The sequence below is a fragment of the Drosophila rhopaloa genome, unplaced genomic scaffold, assembly GCF_018152115.1.
Source record: "Drosophila rhopaloa isolate 14029-0021.01 unplaced genomic scaffold, ASM1815211v1 contig_185, whole genome shotgun sequence".
Taxonomy (NCBI): Eukaryota; Metazoa; Arthropoda; class Insecta; order Diptera; family Drosophilidae; genus Drosophila; species Drosophila rhopaloa.
Window position 1 is genome coordinate 151,328 of NW_025335067.1, and position 20,580 is coordinate 171,907.

General features: G+C 40.2%; 1 protein-coding gene across 8 annotated transcripts in view; it reads left to right on the top strand.

The window, feature by feature from the left end:
• LOC108048668 (RNA-binding protein Musashi homolog Rbp6) overlaps nucleotides 1-20,580 on the top strand; it is a 188,880-nt gene that overhangs the window by 143,589 nt on the left and 24,711 nt on the right. For all 8 annotated transcript variants that reach the window (XR_006417579.1, XM_017129482.2, XM_044459254.1 and 5 more), the window contains one exon: nucleotides 19,796-19,844. Coding sequence is in view for 7 of the 8 variants with exons in the window: in XM_017129482.2 (XP_016984971.1) it covers nucleotides 19,796-19,844 (49 nt within the window). In the remaining variant the exon portion in view is untranslated. The remainder of the gene's footprint in view (nucleotides 1-19,795; nucleotides 19,845-20,580) is intronic.

The following is a 20,580-nucleotide window of genomic DNA, read 5'->3' on the forward strand; positions in this document are numbered from 1 at the left end:
CAAAAGAGTCTGTAACTATTTTAAGTAGAATTAAAGCCATAATTAAAGTTTAACTTAGAACAAGCTTTCCACAATACAAAACTATATTGTTTATATAGCTGTTTTCTCTCAGTGCTTGGGAAAAGAGAAAGAGAGAGGGAAACAGCTGCGCAAATCTGTTAGCCAGTGAATTGATGAGGGGCAAAAGCGATAAAAAGGCTTTTGCATTGGTCTGAGCCTCGGAATGGGAAATGGGAAATGCTGCCAGCCTGCCTGCCATGATATGGGAAACTGCCCGTCCGACAGACAGTCAGTCAGAGAGGGACGGCGCATGGGTGGGAAAGGGAGGGCAGACAGTTGGAGAGACAGCGCCACCTGGCAGCTGCCAAAATTGCAAAATTGAAATTGAAATGCGACTGCTGCTCCACATACACGCTCATGCTCGGGCACACGGATGCAGCTCCCAGATACACAGATACACACACTTGCATGCATAATACGCATACGCACCGTGTGCACTGCAATCGTCTGTGGCTGTCGCAAAGACAAGCCAAAGCAATTAATGTAATGAGCAGCAGCATGTCAGAGTAACAGCAACGTCGACGTCGACATTTTTGCACAAGAATTTTCAATCAGCAGACAACATTCATTCACACCATGGGGAAAATGGGGAAATAAGGTGAGGGGGAGAAAGGTGAAAGCAGATAGAGCATAATGTGCAAAGGCGTCCAATGTAATTGTTTAAAACCCAGCTACTTAAGTGCACTGGGTGTGAGTTGTGTGTGTGTGTATGGCAACCCATTTCGCCCTTCCCCAAATAAAAAGTCCAATCAGGCCTGCATTAATGAGGCTGCATGTGTGGGTGTTGGGAAAATGCATGCATTCATTTGCATTTATGTTTTGTGCCAACTAATTTGAAGGCTCTTTGGCTGGGCAACAAAACAAAATCAGCGACGACAAGCCCCTCTTGACGAGACATGCTACCTGGGCCCCAAGTGCATCTAGAGTTGCTGCAACAAAGGCGGCAAAGCTACCCCTTTTTTGCCACTTGCATACAATATGTGCATACTCATTAGTTTGGAGTGCTTGCATCAACACGCCAAGACACCAACAAGAAGAAGACATGTCGTCTCCAGGACCACCCCCCTCCCCCTTTCACTCTGCCCAACAACCCCCTTTTTCCCTTTTTAAATAAACAAACCCTTTGCGCCTTCCTTTTAAGTTGCAGCTAATTGTTGTTGCTGGCGGGAGTTTGAGGCCTTTTTTGAAGCCTTTTTCCAGCTCATAAATTTTTTTTCACATACTGCGTTTTCTTTTATTATCATCATCATCATCTGCAGAACGGAACAGCAGCCTCATCTTTCAGCCAGCCAACTTCCAATGTCAACCGGCAGCGGCTTTTGTTTGACGTCGCCCCGTCTCATGAATAACTGATTAAAACCATTTTCGGTTTGAGTTTTTCTTTTATTTTTCCTCTATTTTCCAGTTTTTTTTCTTTTAGCTGAGGGCGGATTGAATAGGCTTGGATAGCCGACTGCGCTTTCATTTATAATGACTCGGCTGTGCGAAGCTAAAATGGACAGGAGAGTGCAGTGTCACCAGCAGCAGTGGTGCATCTTTCGCCTTTGAAAACGCCACAGTCGCGGATGATAAATAGCTGCAGCGTGAGTGGGTGTTGCTGAGCCATGGAAAAATGATGCAGCTGTCAATTATATTTTGGTTAAGCCCATCCAGAGTTTGGCTTTGTTAAGCAACTGTTTTTCATAGAAATGCCAAGGAGAATTAACGGCTACTGCACGAAGGTTTTTGCGGAAAACCATATTTTACAAGTAACTAGTGGCAAAATAAAGAAAATATATATTGCTTTGGTGGCTGCAAAATACTCCAATCATGTTATTTATCTTTTGTTTAAATGCAATTCTTACATTATATTCTTTAAAGCTTTTTCCACGATAGAAAAGAGAATTTACTCCTAATACATCATTCTTGTTAAATAATTTGTATTTATAATGAATATGAATACTGTTTTAAATTTACAAACAAATATTAATACTCTTGATGAGTTTTTCAATCATATTAATTTTCAACATAGGTTAAATATAAAATATATTAAGCTCCCATTCAGTGAATCCATAAACTGCTCTAATCATTTTGCATAAAATGTATATAATAGACTGTTATTATAAGCTTCTGCATTTTAGCGCTTTCAAAATGCCAGTTATTTATTTTAGGTAACTTTAAAGATACCTAAATGTTAATATGGCTTCAGACTTACTGGCCAGTTGAACGTGAAAAATATCATTTTACCGGCACTTTATGGTTGTTAATAATTTATGTTTCCCCCAGTCTCTGAACCTCAAACGTTCAGTTAAAGTTTCCATCGCCTTGCTGCATCAATTGTGCTGCCATAAAACTCTTTAGCCAACTATTCTGGCTCATAAATACAACATTATTTCGCCAACGTAAATCGCAGCGGCAGCAGTCGTCGACGCTTGTCTGCGAGCGTCTCAATTCACTGCACATTTTGCAAATAACAATCGCATTTTTTGAATAATTCAAATCCACTTTGTTGCCCGTCTATCTGCCCCTGCCCCACTCCCTTCCCCGCCCCTGACTCCTTCGCCTTCGCCATCGCCATCGCACTGCCAGTGTCTTTGAATCGAGGAAAACGGTCGTTGTGGCATAAGAAAAGCGCTGAGCATTTTCCGTATGTTTTTGCTTTTGTTATGGTCGCATGAAAAATGTATAGCGCACTTTTGTGCGTTCGCATACACTCACCAACACCATTGTACAATTAGAGCACCACCACCATCGCAGGGGCATTCAAATATTTAAGCCTTGCATTATTAATGCCCATTTTTTAGTTTCTTTATCTGCCCGCTATTTGTTTGCGTCTTTTTATGCAATTGCCAGATTTAAATTTATATTTAAATTTGGCATTTAAATTAAAAACCAAATTGCACATCGCTGTCAAAAATATATATTCTTTGTGTATGGTGCACAGAAGAAAACGATTTCATAATTTATAGTCCCTTTTTTTGAACAGTTACCACCCCATAAATAAGATATTTGTATATCGAATGTATGTACCCCTTAAAAAAATGGAAAGCTCTAATGATTTTGAAATTTCCAAGTCACTTTAAAATTAACATTTTTTTGAAGGAAGTAAGCTCTCACAAAGTAAATTAAAATGTACAAAACAGCCTTAACAATTTTCAAACAACGAATTAAAAATAAAATGTATTTAAAAAAATACTTTGTTATCATCAGCTTTTTGCACACCTGGCTAAAACGTTTAAAAACGCGTTTTTAGCTCGCAAAAAAATGTAAAATCAACTTGTACTATTATTCCCTGTGTACATATACTTTTTTGCGAACTGCCATTTGTTGCCGTGTCCAGTCGCTGATTTCATTTAGTTGCTTGCCGGAGTGATAGAGCTCCGGAAGCTGGGACCCGGGGAAAGGTTCAACGGGACTGGCCACCCACAATTCAAAAATCAATTTTCATTTGCAAAACGATTACATTCACATTCATTCAATGTTCGTTGGTTCGCTCGCAGTTTCCTTATTTTTTTTGTGCATTTTTTTTTTGCAGCCCAACGAGGGTTTTTCATGTGTGTGTGTGTGTGGGTGTATGAGTGTGCTATCGGTTGCCTTACACTCGAATGAACTTTTATTCAATTTGCAAAGCAACCACAAGCTGCACAATAGCCGTTTTAAACACTCGAACAACCAGTCAGCGAGCGAACGGGCATTTCGTCATTCCAGCAGAAATGCGAGCCAGGAAAACCCACCCAAAAAACCCGCCTGGAACCCACCTCCCCCCACCCTTTTTTTTTGGAGGAGCACCTACATCTCGTCACTGCCATTTGCATGTCCAACTGTCTGCATTTTGCAGTCGTTCATTTAAATGCAACGCTCGTTCTTTTGCAATTTTTCGGCCGTTGTCTTGTTCCGTTTTTTGTTTTTCGCAAATTTAAAATCAATTTATTCATGCGTTTGGCTGCAATTTTAAACCGTCAAAGCATCATAAAAAGTGTATGTATACTTGCGCAGCGCACAATCATGTTTAATATATTAGCATTGATTTTCACATTGTTCTGAAAGCCCCGCCATAATGGGCCAACTAAAGACTGACGCTGGCAAAAGTATGTAAAAATAAAACAAATAATAAACAAAACAATGGCGAAGGATGGCAGAGGAAACAAAAGAATGCGCTCGTAAAACCGAGATTTAGGCCCGGCCACATTTGTGACCAAAATATATACAGAAAATGTACAGGAAGTGGTGCGAGGGGCCCGAGAGGATGGAAAAGAAAAGTTGGAGATGGAGATGGTGGATAGAGCTCTGCTCATTTTATGCGCTAACTGAATCAGCCCGACAACCATTAACTGGGGCCATTTTATTCAATTTGGCTGGCCCCGAAATAAAAAGGAAACGGGGCGGAGAGGGGCGGAAACGGAAGTATGTACGCAGGTTACACAACAACAGGAGGACCAGCAAAATGGCCACGAGATGGAAAATGGTGAATGGAGAGTGGAGATGGAGAATGGAGCCAAGTCGGGACAGGAACTGCTGGCTTCACTGTTACTACACTCTGCTACGTGTGACAACAATAAAAGTTTTTATTGCCGCCGCACACAGATGCGACTGGGCACACACACACACACAAATACAGTGACAAAGGGGGCGGCTGGGCGAAAGGAAAAGCCGGAGACAAAGAGAAATTAGCCCCCGTTTCGGTTGCGACTGCCGCATTATGCATAGAAAAATATCTCATACTTGCTCTTATCTCACACAAACTTTTCAAATACAACGTAGAAATCTCCGAAATTCAACTACCGCCGCTGACAACAATAAGTCCGCTGGGTTTACCCAAGCAATAATGGTTCCAAAGGACACTTGTCCTTCAGGAATAGGATAACACGAGTGTCTGTCCCCTGCGAAAACTGCCTATGGCACTCAGGTGCCAACACTATTGGCCTTTTTCTAATGGGGGAACAATCATAAATTGCACAGAATATTTTGAAAGGTTTTCACAACTTAAAATACACTAAATTAGGGCATTACCTCCAATAAAAATCTTTATTTGGGCTTAAATGAAAATGTTAATTTATTAAACATGTGAACAATTACAAAACAAAATGTGTGCCATGTAAAACATTATTATTTTGTGAAATTCGCTTTAGCCCACAAATCAGCTCTTGTGTAGATATTCATAATTTACAAATTAAAGTAGTGTGTTGCTCTTGAAACTTTGTTTTGGTTTGTTTTTCCATTACTATATGAATATGTGATTAAATCGAATTACTTATTTAATTAAAAAAACACTTTTATTTTGACCTGCCAATGAAATTTAAACTACAATTTCAAATAACAATGGAATATCATGTTTTTTTTTATTAAACATAATCAAATTACATGAAACGCAAAAGCTTGGTTACAGAACAACTTAATTATAGTTCTAAACCACCGCAAATCACATTTTATTCCAAAACAATTTCCCTTGGAGCTTAACCACTTAGTACCCAAAAAATACTCCTGACCATTTAACCTGTCTCTGGTGTCAAAAGGTGGTTAAACAATTTTTGTAATAGATTAAAAATGCTAACCACACGAAGAATTAAAATCAGTAAAATTATTCGACTAACTTTATATAAAACTTCAAGAGCAAGAAACCATTTGTAGGTACTTTCTTTCTTCTTTACTTTCTTAAGCTAAAAAGTATTAATTCATATTGCAATCGTAGAATGGAAAGACAATTCTCGGCCAAAATTGCTTTTGCAAATTCCCATTATAACTCAATTACAACCTCTTTCTTGACTTTGAAATGCATTTGGTCTTTGTTTGGCCAAACTATGCGAAAAATTAAAATTTTCTGAGTAAATGTTAGCCTTCTGGTTCGACTAGAAAACAAATTCAGATCTAACAACAAGACAATGAGGAATTTTTCGCAGAAAGTAAACTTCATTGAAATTTCAAATGAATTCTGTGAAAAATATAACTTGAAATGGAAATTTCAATGCTGTGTTAATTATTCTCAAGAAGGCACTTTCAATTATAGCTTTTCTTTAAAAAGATATAATATTTAAGGTAAATTTATAACATTTTGAAATTACTCTAATGGAAATCTCATAACAAATAAGATATATTTTAAGTTTCCATCGAAATATTCCATAGAATTGAAGACATTAAAAATTAAAAAAAAAATCTTTCTGAAATAAGTAATTTAAAGAAAGAACTTATAGAAGGCTTCAATTATATTTGAGGAAATCATAAGGACGGAAGCTTGGGTAACTGAAATAGAAAACGTTTCGCTTCACTTTGATCTGTGCCAAATGGCCCGCCGCCGTTTTTACCGCTTTCTCCTTAGCTTTTCCAGCTGCTGCTGCTGCTGCTGATGACGCTTACAAATGATGAGAATTTGAGCAGCGTTTTGTCCATCGGACTTGGCCGCTCTCAAGTGGCCGCCTACGTGTGCCACATGCACAATGGAACGGAAGTCCTGCCCCCCTCCCTCCGTGAAGCAGCCAGGAAGCCCCCTGAGTTGCCCCATTTTGCGGCGTCTTTGTTTTTGAAAAATTGTCTACTTCATTTGGGTCGCTCCAAACGAGAATGGCCATGAAATATAACAGTACTCATTATGTTGGGATTACGATGCAATCAACGCAGAAAAAAGTGTCAGTCAAATAAATCACTCGCCAAACATGAGGAATGGAACGTCTGCAGGGGCGGGCCTGGGTTTCGCAACAAGGGGTGGGGGCAGGGGGTTTGGGCCTGGCTCTTATTTTCGGCCGCCTTGACAGGCCAAGAAAAAAAAAAGCGAAAAGAAGGAAGAATATATATTTCGGGTATTCCAGGCCAGGCGCAATGTCAACATCAACAGTGTTTCAACATTCTGCGTCTGTGTGTGAGTTTCAGGGGTGTTTCAGAGGACTGAGGGTTTTGGTTCAGGGACGGAGTGACTGAGCGGGGGGTGGGGGCATAAAAACGAAAGCGTAGTTGAAACTGACAGCAACGATGACGCCGGGAAAGCGGGAAAAGCAGTGGGGAAAAGCCAGCGGTTGAGGCTGTCACACTGTTTGCTCCCGGGATAGCAGAAAACCCATTCCACATCCACATCCACTGACTGACTTTTTGGGGGGTGGGCAGTGAGCCATCTGAGTGGCAAATTTTTTTTAATTATTCAGTGGCCAGCAGAGAGGTTAGATTTCTGGGCGTAGAAAAAAACGCAAGTGGCTCTGACACACCAGCGGAGTGGGAGACCAAAATGGAGTGGAGTTTAATCGATTTGCATGACTGAATCTTAAGAAACCAATTTAAATATTAAATTAGACACTTTCTGAGATCATGCGAAATCGTCTATCAATCATTGTCTGGTCCGTAAAATTAAGATACCCAACTTTGCGGACTTAAAATTTTAGAATGGAAGACATTTTAATTAATTGAAAAAGAGGCTTTAAATTCTTAAAAAAAAGGATTTAATATGTCTATATTCATAACTACCTATAAAATCCTTGAGAGAATTGAATTTGTATGATACCCTTGCAGAGAGTATTATAATTTTAGTCAAAAGTTTGCAACGCAGTAAGAGGGACATATTCCACATTACTTTTTCATATTACTTTTAAAGTGGCATACCTCTTAAGACTTGTGCCCTGATTCTCTGAAAATCTGCATTCAAATTTCTCATTTTATTTTCGATCAATTTTTTGACTCTTTTTCATGTTATATTTCCGTTCTTTCGTTTCTTGTCGAAGTTTGCTTTACTTTTGATAATTTTTAATCATTTTATTAATTTACTTTTACTTAAAATCACACTTGTGATTTTATTTATATTTTCAATTACGTCTACTTAAGTGTTTTAATAGACTTCGTTTGATTTAGAATTAAAAAAATGAAGCGTTAGCCTTCAAAGTCCCTTGAATTGGCAATCCCCATTTTGCCCGCTGCGTAAGCTAACCCTAAGCTCCATTTATAATGCTCCTTGCACTATGTAATCCGTGACCGCGATAATCGGCTCTGGTCTGGCTCTGGCATAAAACTCCATTTCCAACAATTTGCCCCGGCGACCAGCAACAATGGCACAACAAATGAGCAAGCGATTTGCTTGTGTCAGCGGAGGTCCAGCAGCGGTACAGTGGAGCCCCGCAGCATCATCATGCGCAGTTTGCGGGGAGACTGAGACTTATGCTGGGTAACCAGAGCTTATCTCGGTTTCATTACAGTTATTGTCGTTGTCATCAGTTTGCCATGTGCCACAATGTTGCACAGGAGGCAACTTCAACTGCAACTGCAACTACGACTGTGAATGCGGCTCCCGTTTTTAGCATTTTCCTTCAGTTATCCCCACCCTTTCTCCGGCAGTTTCTACTTCTTAGCTGAGCAACAACAAGGGCCACACTTCCGCTGGCTGCTTGAAATAAAAACTTGCTTGATTCACACAAAAGAGGGAAAAGCGGTGGGTTGGGTTGTGTGGGTTGAGAAAATTGCACTGCACCGCAACAAAAGCTCCACACACACACACACCCATAAACACACAAGTACAACATCTAAATGCAATGCCATAGAAAAAAGGCAAAAACGCAGTTTCCGTGCAATACAGAAATAGCGAAAAAAGCTGCTATACAAAAAAATGCTCGTACATAATATAAGTGTAAGCGTCGATTTGGGGGCGTACTGCGGGGGCGTGGCACTGCCAGCTTCACACTTGAACACGTACAGAGCCCGCGGCATTCGACGTCTTCGACTTGCCAATGCCAAGTCCGCCCACAAGCCATCACCCACCCAGTCATACCCAAACCACCCATCAACCACCCACCAACCTTCGCCTCACATTAAGCAAGCGCTTAAAAGTATGCTACAGGATTTCGCATTTGCTTAAAAGCTGTTTCGACCGATTCGTAGGGATTATTTGATTGCGAGGCGTTTGCATAAATTGATTCTCCGGCAGAGCAACAAACGGCAACAGCAGCAGCTGCACTTCTAAATTCTCCTGGTCCGCCTGCCAGTTGGGTCTGATTTATTACACTCGTTTCAAACACTGCGGTTGCCGTGCTGGCCGGCAAATGGACAATGCCCTATGCCAGCCTAATGCGAAATACGTTAAATAATAAATAAATATAATGAAATATATGGGTGGGCAGTGTGCATGTCTGGCTGTCTCCTGGTTAGGCATAAATTCGTTTTATCTGGAGGCGCAAAACGAAAATTGCATCAAAACAAAGGTTGCCTACACATGGCAAAAAAGAAAGGATCTACCATTTGGTACTTACACAAATTTATGCCATCTTTGTTGCACTGACAAACAATAGTTGTTAAAAATACAATTGATTAGTTACAATTGTATCTACGATTTTTATGGTTGGTTTGGAAGTAACATAAGTATAAGTCTTATAAATAATGATAAATTGTTTTGAACACCACATGCTCAAAAGGTTATTTTTAAAATCTGATGGAAAATAGTTGAAATAGTCTAGTACCTAGCTTTTTTTCAAAATATAATTTTAATAAAATAAAAACAAATCATTTATGGCAAGAATAAAGTTGTCTTAAGAATGTTTGTGGTATTTGACAATATTACAATATTAGTTAGCTTAAAAACTTTAAAATAACCCCCATCACAAAGAGCACATGTAAAGGAATGTTATGACACAATTGTCGAGTTTTTTTCCTGTGTATGCCATGCCCCCTCCACACAACGCCCCTCTCGTGCACCGTTGGGTCAACAGTTTCGGTAGCTGTTTGGCGGTGACGTTTTTGTATAATTAATTTTTCTTGTTCAGTGGTTTTGTACAATCAACATTCGATGTAAAAACATTGCAAACAACTGCCACGCATACAGGCGCACTTAAAGCGGACACCCACACGGGCACACAGACACACTCGCATATCGGTGTGCATATACGGAATGCCACCGCAGGACAACGAGCAACAACAAACTGCTGCACTCTTGGGCCCTGGACCAGGTCCTCTGCCTCCGCATCCGCCTCCACCTCCTCCACGTCCTCGTCCTCGTTCTCGATTTCGTCCTGGCTGCTCGCATATGCATGCGAAAATGTTAAAGCAAATAAGAAAGAGTGTGAAAACGAGCAGCTTGCCATGTAAACAAGTAAACCAATAAGTGCATTGGTGTGTATAAAAAGGATATACACGAGCACCGAACGCTTCAAGTGTGTGGCTTTAAAAACTGACCAACTAAATCCCGGGTCTCAGTTGCAGCTTCACTTCAGCTAAGCCCGTCCTCCCGAAAAGCCAGTGGCAGAAAGCCCACCCACAAAATCAGAAAAAGAAGAAAAACCCTCGCTGCCGAATATAAAAAGCAAATTGTTTAATGAATTACTCGCTCGTGTTGCCTTTCTTGTTGTTGTTTGCACAATTTGTTTACGCAACGCGTGACGCTTAAATGCTAAATAATGCAAATGTAAATGCGCTGCCATTGTTTGAGTTCGCATTTATTTGTCTTTCCCACTCGCTGCTTTTTGGATCCTTGCAATCCCTTTTTTCCTTATAAGCTGGTAATTATGGCAGGGCTTCAGCGAATCCACACCAAGTTGGCATAACACGCTAATAAATTCTCTATAAACCAACAGAGCTTTTGTTAATGCACTTGCTCTTCAAGAGGAAATCAACCTTGATTGTTTGGCTCCTCTTGATTTTGTTTTTACTTTCTTTTTGTCCTTTGACTGAATAATGTTAGGATTTGACATCCGGTTAAATGCATTCTTAAAAGAATTTAAAGCTTTTGGCGCATAGTAAAACTATTTATATAAATATCTGGTTAAACCAAAATTATATACAATTATTTTATCATCTTCAGGAATATGAAGTAAAAATCTTACTAGGGCATTCGATCTTCGTTTATTTTTCCAAACAAATTTTCCCCGCCGATTTTGTATTAATTTCCTTCGTCATCGTGCCGCAATAAACATGAAGCGAAATTAACATATTTTCGTTGTATTCCCTTTCCGTTTCTTCGTTTTTGTTTGCACTCTGATCGATTTGTGCCGCGTAACTAACGAGGAAACGGCGCCGCCCTTTTCCATTTTTGGGCAACTTTACAATTGGTCAGGGCTTAAGACGGGGAACATTTTCAAGTAATCCAAGCACCCAACCAACCGAATTGCGGCTCTAACTTATGATTCGCGAAAAAATTACATTAGAATTGCAAATTGGCGGCGGTGGCATTCAACATGGCTAAATAAAAGTTGTGTCTCTCTGCCATGTGGGGGAGTGGGCGTGGCAGGGGGCGGAGGGCGGAGTATGCTGCCGACAACAAACAAACTCAAACATTTATGACAATAACTTCTTAAATGCTTTTGTTCTTGCCGTTGTCGTCGGGCCCTCGATGTGGAATCCGCCCCAAAGGCCAGTCTTCCCGACCGAAAAAGTTACATAAGGAACGGCAGGATCCTTGGCTTTTTCGGGTCCAGCATCTCGACGTTGAATTGAATTACTTTTGCGCCAGTTGAAATTTCAATTGGCAGTGAGGGGGAGGGGGGAGAGGGGGGAGAGAGCATGGAGACATGGCACATGTGCAGCCATATGCAATGCACTGGCCGGAAACGGAAATGCACGCTGCCATTTTAGCATGCCGCCCGCACTCACACACACACACACACATATATATATGCGGAATGAGAGGAAGCGGGGCATACAAATGAGGCGTTGAATAATTGAAGACATAAATTCGCACTTGCACATACCCAGAAAAAAAAAAAAAAAAGAACAAGAAGCTTTTTATTGTTGGCTCTTGGCTTCCGCTGGCGCTGGATATTTTCCCCTATTTTCCCAGCCTGCCCAATTCACTTTTTATTCTTATGTATTTTGCATTGCTCGCTCCCCGGCAGCATGTTTAATTCCCAATCTCGGGCACAGCTCGGCGACCTGGCCACCTTTGCACTCGAGAGCGCAGTGGGTGGCCAAAGCCCCTGGAACCCAGCTCAGTGACCCTCGGAAGGAGCAAAAGGAGCAGGAGGAGGAGCAGGAGCAGCAGGAGCTGGAGCAGCAGCAGCAGCAGTAGCGGTGGAGAGTTGCTCGTTTAACTTTCATGAAATTATAATTTGCTTTGTAATTCGAGCATCCTTAGCAGCGATGACGGGCCAGTCAGCCAGGAGCAGCCAGCAAAGGGAGGAGCAGGACCTTCCCAGACCCTGGCCATATGACTACACATTGAAAATATTTTAATTAACGAAAATTGTTCTGCAAGTTGTTTTATATGGCCGTGGAGCAAGTTTAACTGCTACCAAAAAAGGCAGGATTGGAATAGAAAGCAGGGTCCCTGGCTGAGAAAACCAATCCCATTAGAAATCTCAATCCCACTCGCAAGTCTCTGCAAAAATATTGAGCAGCTGCTTCCATTCTTGGAATAGCACACACACACTGGATGGAGTACATATATCTTACTTATGCTCGCAAAGATTAAAAGTTTTTCAGTGCAAGTTCTTGCCTAAGCTGTAACATCTTTGTATGGCCCCAATAGACCCCCTTTAACCCACCCTCACCCTCTTTTTTCGCTGCCTTTTTTTTGTGTATAACCCGCTCAAGTTGTTTGGCCTGCCGCAAAATGTGTGTGTGTGCTTTTGGGTCGAGCGAGCAAACCTTTTCAAATCCGAAATCGATATTAATTAAATTTTAGTAGCTCACACGAAGAGCTCAAGAAATCTCCAACAAAAAAAAAAACAAAAAAAAAAGTGACAAAGTTTGTGCGGCCAGCTTATTAAAAGTGATGACAGGCTGTGGCCGAAAAGAAAACTGTGTGCGAAAACTGCTTTCATTAGGGTTATAATGGAGATTGACGCCGCTTAAAATGCAAGTTTATCTTTCGGCATGGCCAAAGCAAACTTTGCTTGTCCAGCAATTTGATAAGTGGGATAATCCCCGGGCGAAACTAATTTGAAAATGCTTAAAACTGAAGGCGGTGTGATGTAATGATCTGGGGAATATTAGATATCCGGGCCAATCCAATCAAATTAAAAAGGAGACCTTTGACAAAGGAAATTTATGTAAATATTAACTCTATTCGGCTGTGCCTTGACCTTTTGGCCCCCAGTCAGAGGTGTCCCCTTTGAGTGTGTGCGTGGCAACCCTTTGACCCCGGGTCGTAGTGCGTGCCATCAGATTTCAGTCGTTTCATTTGCTTTTTTCCATTAATAGTTGATCTACTAAGCCCGAGTCATCAACTATGCAAAACCGTTTTTCATCATTCGCCAGTTGGCATTCTCTCTCTATCTGTATTTCAATCTGTATCTGTATCTGTATCTGCAGCTGTTTCTATATCTTTCTCGCCATCGCTTCCCCCGATTTCACAACTCTCTGCACAACAATTTAATATTCATACTTGCGTTCCAGTCGTGCAGCTAATGTCGGGGTTTGGTTTCGGTTTGGGTTTTGCCACTGCCACTTCCACTTCCACTGCCTCTGCTGCTGCTGCTTTGGCATAACAAATCAAGTTGCGGATTATAAATGGAATCCTTTTTTAATTGAAATATATATCCTGTGCCTCGGCTCGCACGAGTGCGCCTCATTAATGAGCCACTCGCTTTGCCCAGCATTCTCCGTTGGTCCTTCCCCCTCTTTGTCTCTGAATGGCTTCGATTGATGCGTTTTTGATTGCAAGTTTACCACAAACAGATCGTCCGAATGCAAGGCTATATATGTGGTACAATTGCGGTTGAAATTATAGCTTTTTCCCCTACAAATTATATGACAAATAGGTAATTACTTTGGCATCAACAATCTAAATTAGATGTAATGGAGCTTAGGTTTTTGACAATATTTATGTTTGATGTTTTCTGTTTGCCTAAATTAGTTTATTATATTGTATAATAGTATTGATATAGTATTTAGTGCATTATAAAATTTTTTGAGATTCAATCGATAATTTCCTTTGTGTGAGATTATTTTCCTTTTAAAAATGAATTCAATTGAATTCAAAATTAGCTCATAAATATGAGTTTGCATTTGTTAAGCTCTGCTACCGTTCTATTATTTCGGCCGCAGCTGTGTACACATAATATGTGTAAGCAAACGAATTGAGTGGTTTGAGGTTGAGCATTACTCATACGCAGCGTGTGTCGGTAGCAAAAAAGCAACTTAAATTCTACTTACAGCCAAATATGTAATAAATACGAGCTTAAAAAAGTTTATCTATATTTCAACCGCACGCAGTCATGTGCTTACACACACAGATCGCACATGCATGTATTCATGTACATAAGAACTCGATGCTGTTTTTTTGCTGTCGCCCGGCGAAAGTTTTTTGAAAGATGTCCCACCCCCACCCGGTACTCCCCGGCATCGCACACGTCCAGCTCGGAAAAGTTTACTTTTCCTACCCCCCCTCATCCACCCCATATCTACCATATATATTTCTACAGGGGCTTTTTTCGCTCTCGCACAAACGAAAAATAAGTAAGTGCCGAGTGCTGGGGACAGACTATCATTAGATGTATGACTATTCAGTTGCAGCTTTAAATCGTCGCAGTTGTGCCATTTTCCCCCAGCATTTTTGAAGAGCGTCGGCTGCTGGGATTTGTCGTTTTTCATTTCAATTTTACAGGCAGCCACAGCCACCAAAAACCAAATCCTGACAAGCCCGACGCCGTATAAATTGTCGCAATCAAGCAGGCATACAAAAGCGGGAAACCCAAAAACGAAGCGGACAGTCGGTGGTATGAATCCAAGGAAAAAAGTCCAACGGAGAATCGAGAAAACCGCCGGCAAGATGAATTACTGCAAATTATCCAGTTAGAACTTCGGGGACTTTGAAACAAAACCAAAGGCGTGGATGGGCAGGATAGAGCGGTTCGCAAATGGGCGAACCAAAAGCGGGTGGGAATTGCTGACGATTTAACGAGTGGCCGGGCAGAGAGCTTCATCCATCGGCCCCCGCATTCATATATATCTGGTGTATATAGAATGTGCATTCCCGGAACCTGTAAGCAGCCACTGACAAAGTAGAGCATTCCATTGAATCGCTAACAAACACGATTGTTCGCATATACCGCAAGTCATACGCTTCTTAGCTTCAACTTCCGGAGCAAAACCAAATTACTATGCATTTATTGGTCTCATAAAGGAAACAATAAGCCTAAATATGTGATTGCATTTGGCCTAATAGAAGCTATATTTCATTTAATATTGAAACCATTAATTTATTCATACTTAGTCAAATTCACAATTTGACTGCCAGAGGACTTGAATTAAGCAGAATATACGGCTTAGTGCATTTCAACTTTAAATTAGGAATTAAATAAATATTCAATCTTAAGGAAAGACCGACCATTTTAGAGCAAAATATTATATGTTGGACTTGATAAGTTTGAAATAGTTGTAATCTATTGTACTCTTAAATATAGAACTTATTTTTGATATTATTAGTGCAATCAAATTATTGTTAAGTTCCCCTTCAAAGAATTTTTCTATAAATCAAATAACATTTGGTACCCTAAATTTAGTGAAAGTCTGATTATTCCATGATTTAAAGCACTCATTTCTATCGATATTCAAAAAGGAAAACCGTTTCCTTGGGCTGTGAAAATGAGACTGTGAGACACTTTAACCTTTCCGCTTTCTAGCCTGCCTTTATTTTTCGGCTGGTCACTGCCTAATTCTTCGAGAGGCGGGAGCTCAAATAAAAATCACCCGCAGCACTCTTTGTCGGCCACATTCATTAATGTCAACAGCAGTCGCCTCGTCTAGGACTCACTGTAAGCACATAATGTGCCGCAGAACGCATAAAATACATACAGACGGACACATACAGATGTCTGACACTGTAGTCATCGTCTGAGTTCTGTAGTCTGCCCGCTGTTTTATATAACGATTACGATAATGAAGCGTCGCCGTTTCCACTGAGCGCAGCATTTTTGTACACAAAATGAGCCAAATGAATGGCCCGGCTTTTGGGTGGTTCTTCGGGTGGGGGTATTTAAGGGGGGCGGAGAGGGTGTGGTGGGGGGGGGCTGGCGGTACAGCATCAACGTCTGCCGTTGATGGCTTTTTGAAGTTCCTCCGTGCTGGCAGGCGGCGCAATGATTGGGGATTATGACGAATTAATGAATTCAGATTTAAATAAAATTACGCGCGCCTGCTTGTTAGTGGCACACACATTTATATACATTTGCGTTCAATATAATAGCACTTAAGGCTTCTTTTAATTATTAAAGTTAGTGAATTATCCCATGATCTTTAACCAATTATTATGGTCGTCGGCTTAATGGCATAAAATAGTGATTTCAAGCGCAACAGCTTATTAATTCTTGAAAGTCATCGACAATATGTAAGATCACGACTATTATTTATTTATAATTCATTTATTTTGTGTTCTTAATATATCCAAAAAAATAATTGAACTTTATATACGTACAATAAAACTATATTTTTTTAAAGAATTAATTAACCTAATATAATGCGAAAAATTCCCATTTTGCAGATTGCTATTATTTCAACGGAAGCTGTAAACAAAATTATGTACATATCGGGCACCACCCCCATTTTGTTGCTGTTCATTTAACGTTTGCTAATAGAATTAAAGTTTGCGGTTGCCCGATGAGAAATGAGAGTGGGGAGTATAGGGAAATCGGAAAATCGGAAAATGGGCGGCATAATGAGCCAGCCACCGATCCGGGGGCAGTGTAATTATGACAGCTATCGGAGGGGCAAGGTGGTGTGGCAGGGGCAGGTGCCATTTGGCCATCGATGGGCGGACATTAACAACAGGCCGCAATTCGAGCGCAGTGTTCGCTTTTCCAGCTTTGCCCGCTTAATTAACAACAACAATTGCAATTGTACTGCCACGCCCCCATCTGTAGTCCTGGGGAACACCGACCAACACCCACCACCCACCGCCCCCTTATCCTTGCAGCACCTGAGCTGGCAATTTTTGTGTCATTTGGCGCGTGTAACCTTCGCCGTTCGCTTGTATTGTGTTGCGGCATTGTTGTTGATTGTTAATTGAAAAACAATGTTGTAGTTGGTTTCATCGGCGGCTGCACTTGAAGAGCTGCGAATTGCGAGGCGCGAACAACAGCCACACTACACAGCAAAAATGCAATAATCAAATAAAATAACATTAAATCAAAAAGCATAATCCCCTTACATTTAATATTGTATGTTCAAGGGATTGTTGAGTGTATGAAAGTATGTATGTAAAGCATATAAAATATATATCTCTTGCCATTTTCAAACAGCTCAAAAAAGCTTTGCAATTATTTAAATATTAAAGATGTCAATAGTATAGATTTGTCCCGTTTTATAAGCTTATTTACTTAAAATCAATGAGATTGCACATTGATTTGTATTTTACTTACAGCTCAAGTCAGATCAATCTTAATTGATAATTATTTATATTTATACTCTTAACGAAGTCTTTTAATTTTAAAATAAAATGCGTCAAAATGATTTTCATGTGGAAGTTGATAAATCGATTTACAAATTTAAATGACTAATATAAAATCCCATTTTTTTCTGTGCTGCTACTGAAGCTGTAAAATTTTCCCGCGTTGGGTGGTGGGCGTAAAACTGCGGCGCAAGCTTAATTAATTTTTATAAGGCCGCCTTCGATGGCATCGTGGCTGCATTTTAATTACAGTGCACAGGAGTTGCGAGTTGCCTTAAGCGCATTGATTAAGTTTAATCAATGGCCCATAAGCAGGCAGTCAGGCAGGAGGAGATTGGCCAGAGGAGCAGGGAATGGGGAAGGATCAGGGGAAGGGGCAGGGGCAGGGTCAGGATAAGGGTATTCGGGGTCAGCTTGCAACTCATTAAAGGCCGCATCGCAACTTTGACAAGAAATGTGCAATTAGCAGTTGAGCGAGTGCACAGCGGGATGATGGCAAAGTTGTCACATTATAATATTGAATGCCAGACAAGAAGCCCTTAGGTTGGAGCCAAAGGAATCAAAGAAGCCAAGGGAAACAGGTGCCATTTCCAAACATACGTTTTATCACACAAAATGAGTAGAGATTATCAGCAGATCATTTGAAAATCACCTTAAATTTTCTTTAAGGTATTAGTTAAATTTATATGGCAATAAATACGGTAAATTTGACGCGTTGAAATTCACAAGTTTATTGGCAATTTAGAAATTTCACCTTAATTAAGCCAACGATTGAAGTCAAAACTAAACTCTGTGTTGCTTAATAATAAATAAAAATGAAAATCTGGAATTGGCAACCAAACCTAAACAATCACTAAAGTAATTTTAGTGCAAACTGGCCAAATTAAAATCCTTTTTTCAATTTTTCGTCTTTAAATTGATTTTTTAAAGTTTAATTAATTTGCAACAGTTAAAGGTAATAACTACAAGGCTCACCACTTTATATTACTTATAACATTATTAAGAGTACTACAAATATTTATTGATTTCAACTTTTGTTTTAATTTTTATTTGTATAAATAACAATATAGTTTGTTCTCTGAATGTGATATCGAATTCTAATGATTTATAACAATGCCATTAATTAGTCATAATTCAAAATTTAAGCTAATGTTTAACTAGAACAAAGCAGTTTATTACATCTTTAAGAAATAACACTTCATAATTTGATCAACGAAATAAAAAACATCTCTCTAATACATATTAAGATAATCAAACTTATCTGACCATAAATTTAAATATTGGAATTCGTTTCGAGCAGCAGCAATCAAAGACAACAAAGATATATGGCATATTCCAATTAAACAATATCAATGAGTACCTTAATTAAGACGCAATGAAATATTATGAAAATAAATATCTGATGTTGTTGTCCGAATTCCAAATTCATTTGATATCTGTCATCTATCATTCATGCCTCAATTTAACAAGTGCACAATTCCTGTTGACCAATGCAATTGAGCCTCAATCTGATTGTGATGGCCAATTTAGCAGCACATTCGGTGCATTCATTGGCTGCCTCAATTAAAATATCAAATGACAGCCAGTCGGTGGGACAGTCCGTCATTAAGTCAGTCAGTCATTTGGGCAGTCCATCATGCCATCATTCCCCCCAGTCCCCCCATTCCCCCGTGTCCAGTTAGCGGGTCTGTAATGAGCCAGTCAGCCAGTGGAAAGTCAGCGCAGTTAGTTAGTTAGTTAGTGCGCTGGTTTGACAGTCAACTATCATTATAAGTTCTTTTGCGCCATAATGGGTAAAAGTTTTGCGCCCTCTTCAAAGCGGTGGGCGTTTGGAGGCGTATATAATAGGGTGGTTGGGTCACTACTCTCAATGTGTGTGTGTGTGTGTGTGTGTTGGCCATTGTGCGCACTCACTTTGCAATTAGCAGCAGTTTTGTCTGCTGCGAACATTTATTCAGGCCATTAATTGAGTTGCTCGCACCGAGGAGGCGAACTTCGAATGCTTATGCACCAACTGAAACAAAGAAGCGAACAAGTGCAGCAAAGTCGCGGGAAATGGGTTGGGAAATGAAAAATTGCCACTTCTTGCCGAGGGAAAAGTAAAAGGAGCGATTTAAAGTCTTACGAGTACCAACTACTGGATTTTATATTAATACATCAATACAATGTTCGGAGGTCTTAGTATATTTATTTCCTATTTTTAAGACTTATGAACATCATTGTTTTACAAAATAGAACATTTTCATGCGTATTAAGCTTAAAATTGGAAAATAGTTATAAGCAGTTCCTATTTTTAATAAAAAATAAATAATTAACCAATTTTATGTCTGGAAGTTTTATAAAATAAAGATTTTTCACAGACATTGGATTTTGTACTTGTTTTTTTTTAAACACTTCTTAATAAATTAATAGAAAGATTTATATTAAACAAGTTTTCAAATCTAATCATATCAAAAATCTTTTGACTATTTGCAGATCGAGGATGCCATGTTGATGTTTGATAAGCAGACCAATCGGCACAGAGGTGAGTTGTCCTTATCATTATCATTATCGGAATCGGTATCACTGTGGCAGATGGTGCGCAATAGTGCCACAAAACATTTGCTGGCCCGTTTCCGGACTTTAACGAGCCGGAAGTGCGAGAGCTTAGCAAATGCACACACAGTCAAACACTCTTTCACTCCTTTACTCCTGCACAATGGCAATGTATCATGCATGGCAGGATGCTCATAAGCAAAGGGCTAATACAGTTTTAAAACGTTGTCGGGGCATTAAAATGGCCGAGCAGCAGGATGTAGAAGGACCCGAAAAGATTACCTGCCAATGCAACCGGATATGAGGGCCATAAGAGACGGGCCATCCTCTTACGCTGGCTGACGGGGGTTGGCAGTGGGTGGTGGGCGGTGGGCAGTGGGCGGATCAAAGGTGGCGAGGGGGTGGCGCAGGCGAGCGAGGTCAGCAGCTGAGGTGCGCTGGCCGGCAGAAGGCTTAAATCTCCAGTGTACATCCGCTACACGAACTTGTAGCGCACGACTGCGTCCATTGCGTTTGTCCAGCTGTCCGTCCGGCATCCGACCGGCTGTCAGAATGTCCGGCTTGCCATTACACTGCTAAAAAAGACGTGTTATATCACAAATCCTGAAAGCCGGAACAGGGTAAAGGAGCGGCAAAAGAAACGGCACTTTTACTACTATTATGTGGATATAATGCTTATCCTGAAAAAAACATAACAGTATTGCATTAAAATCTGTACATCAAAT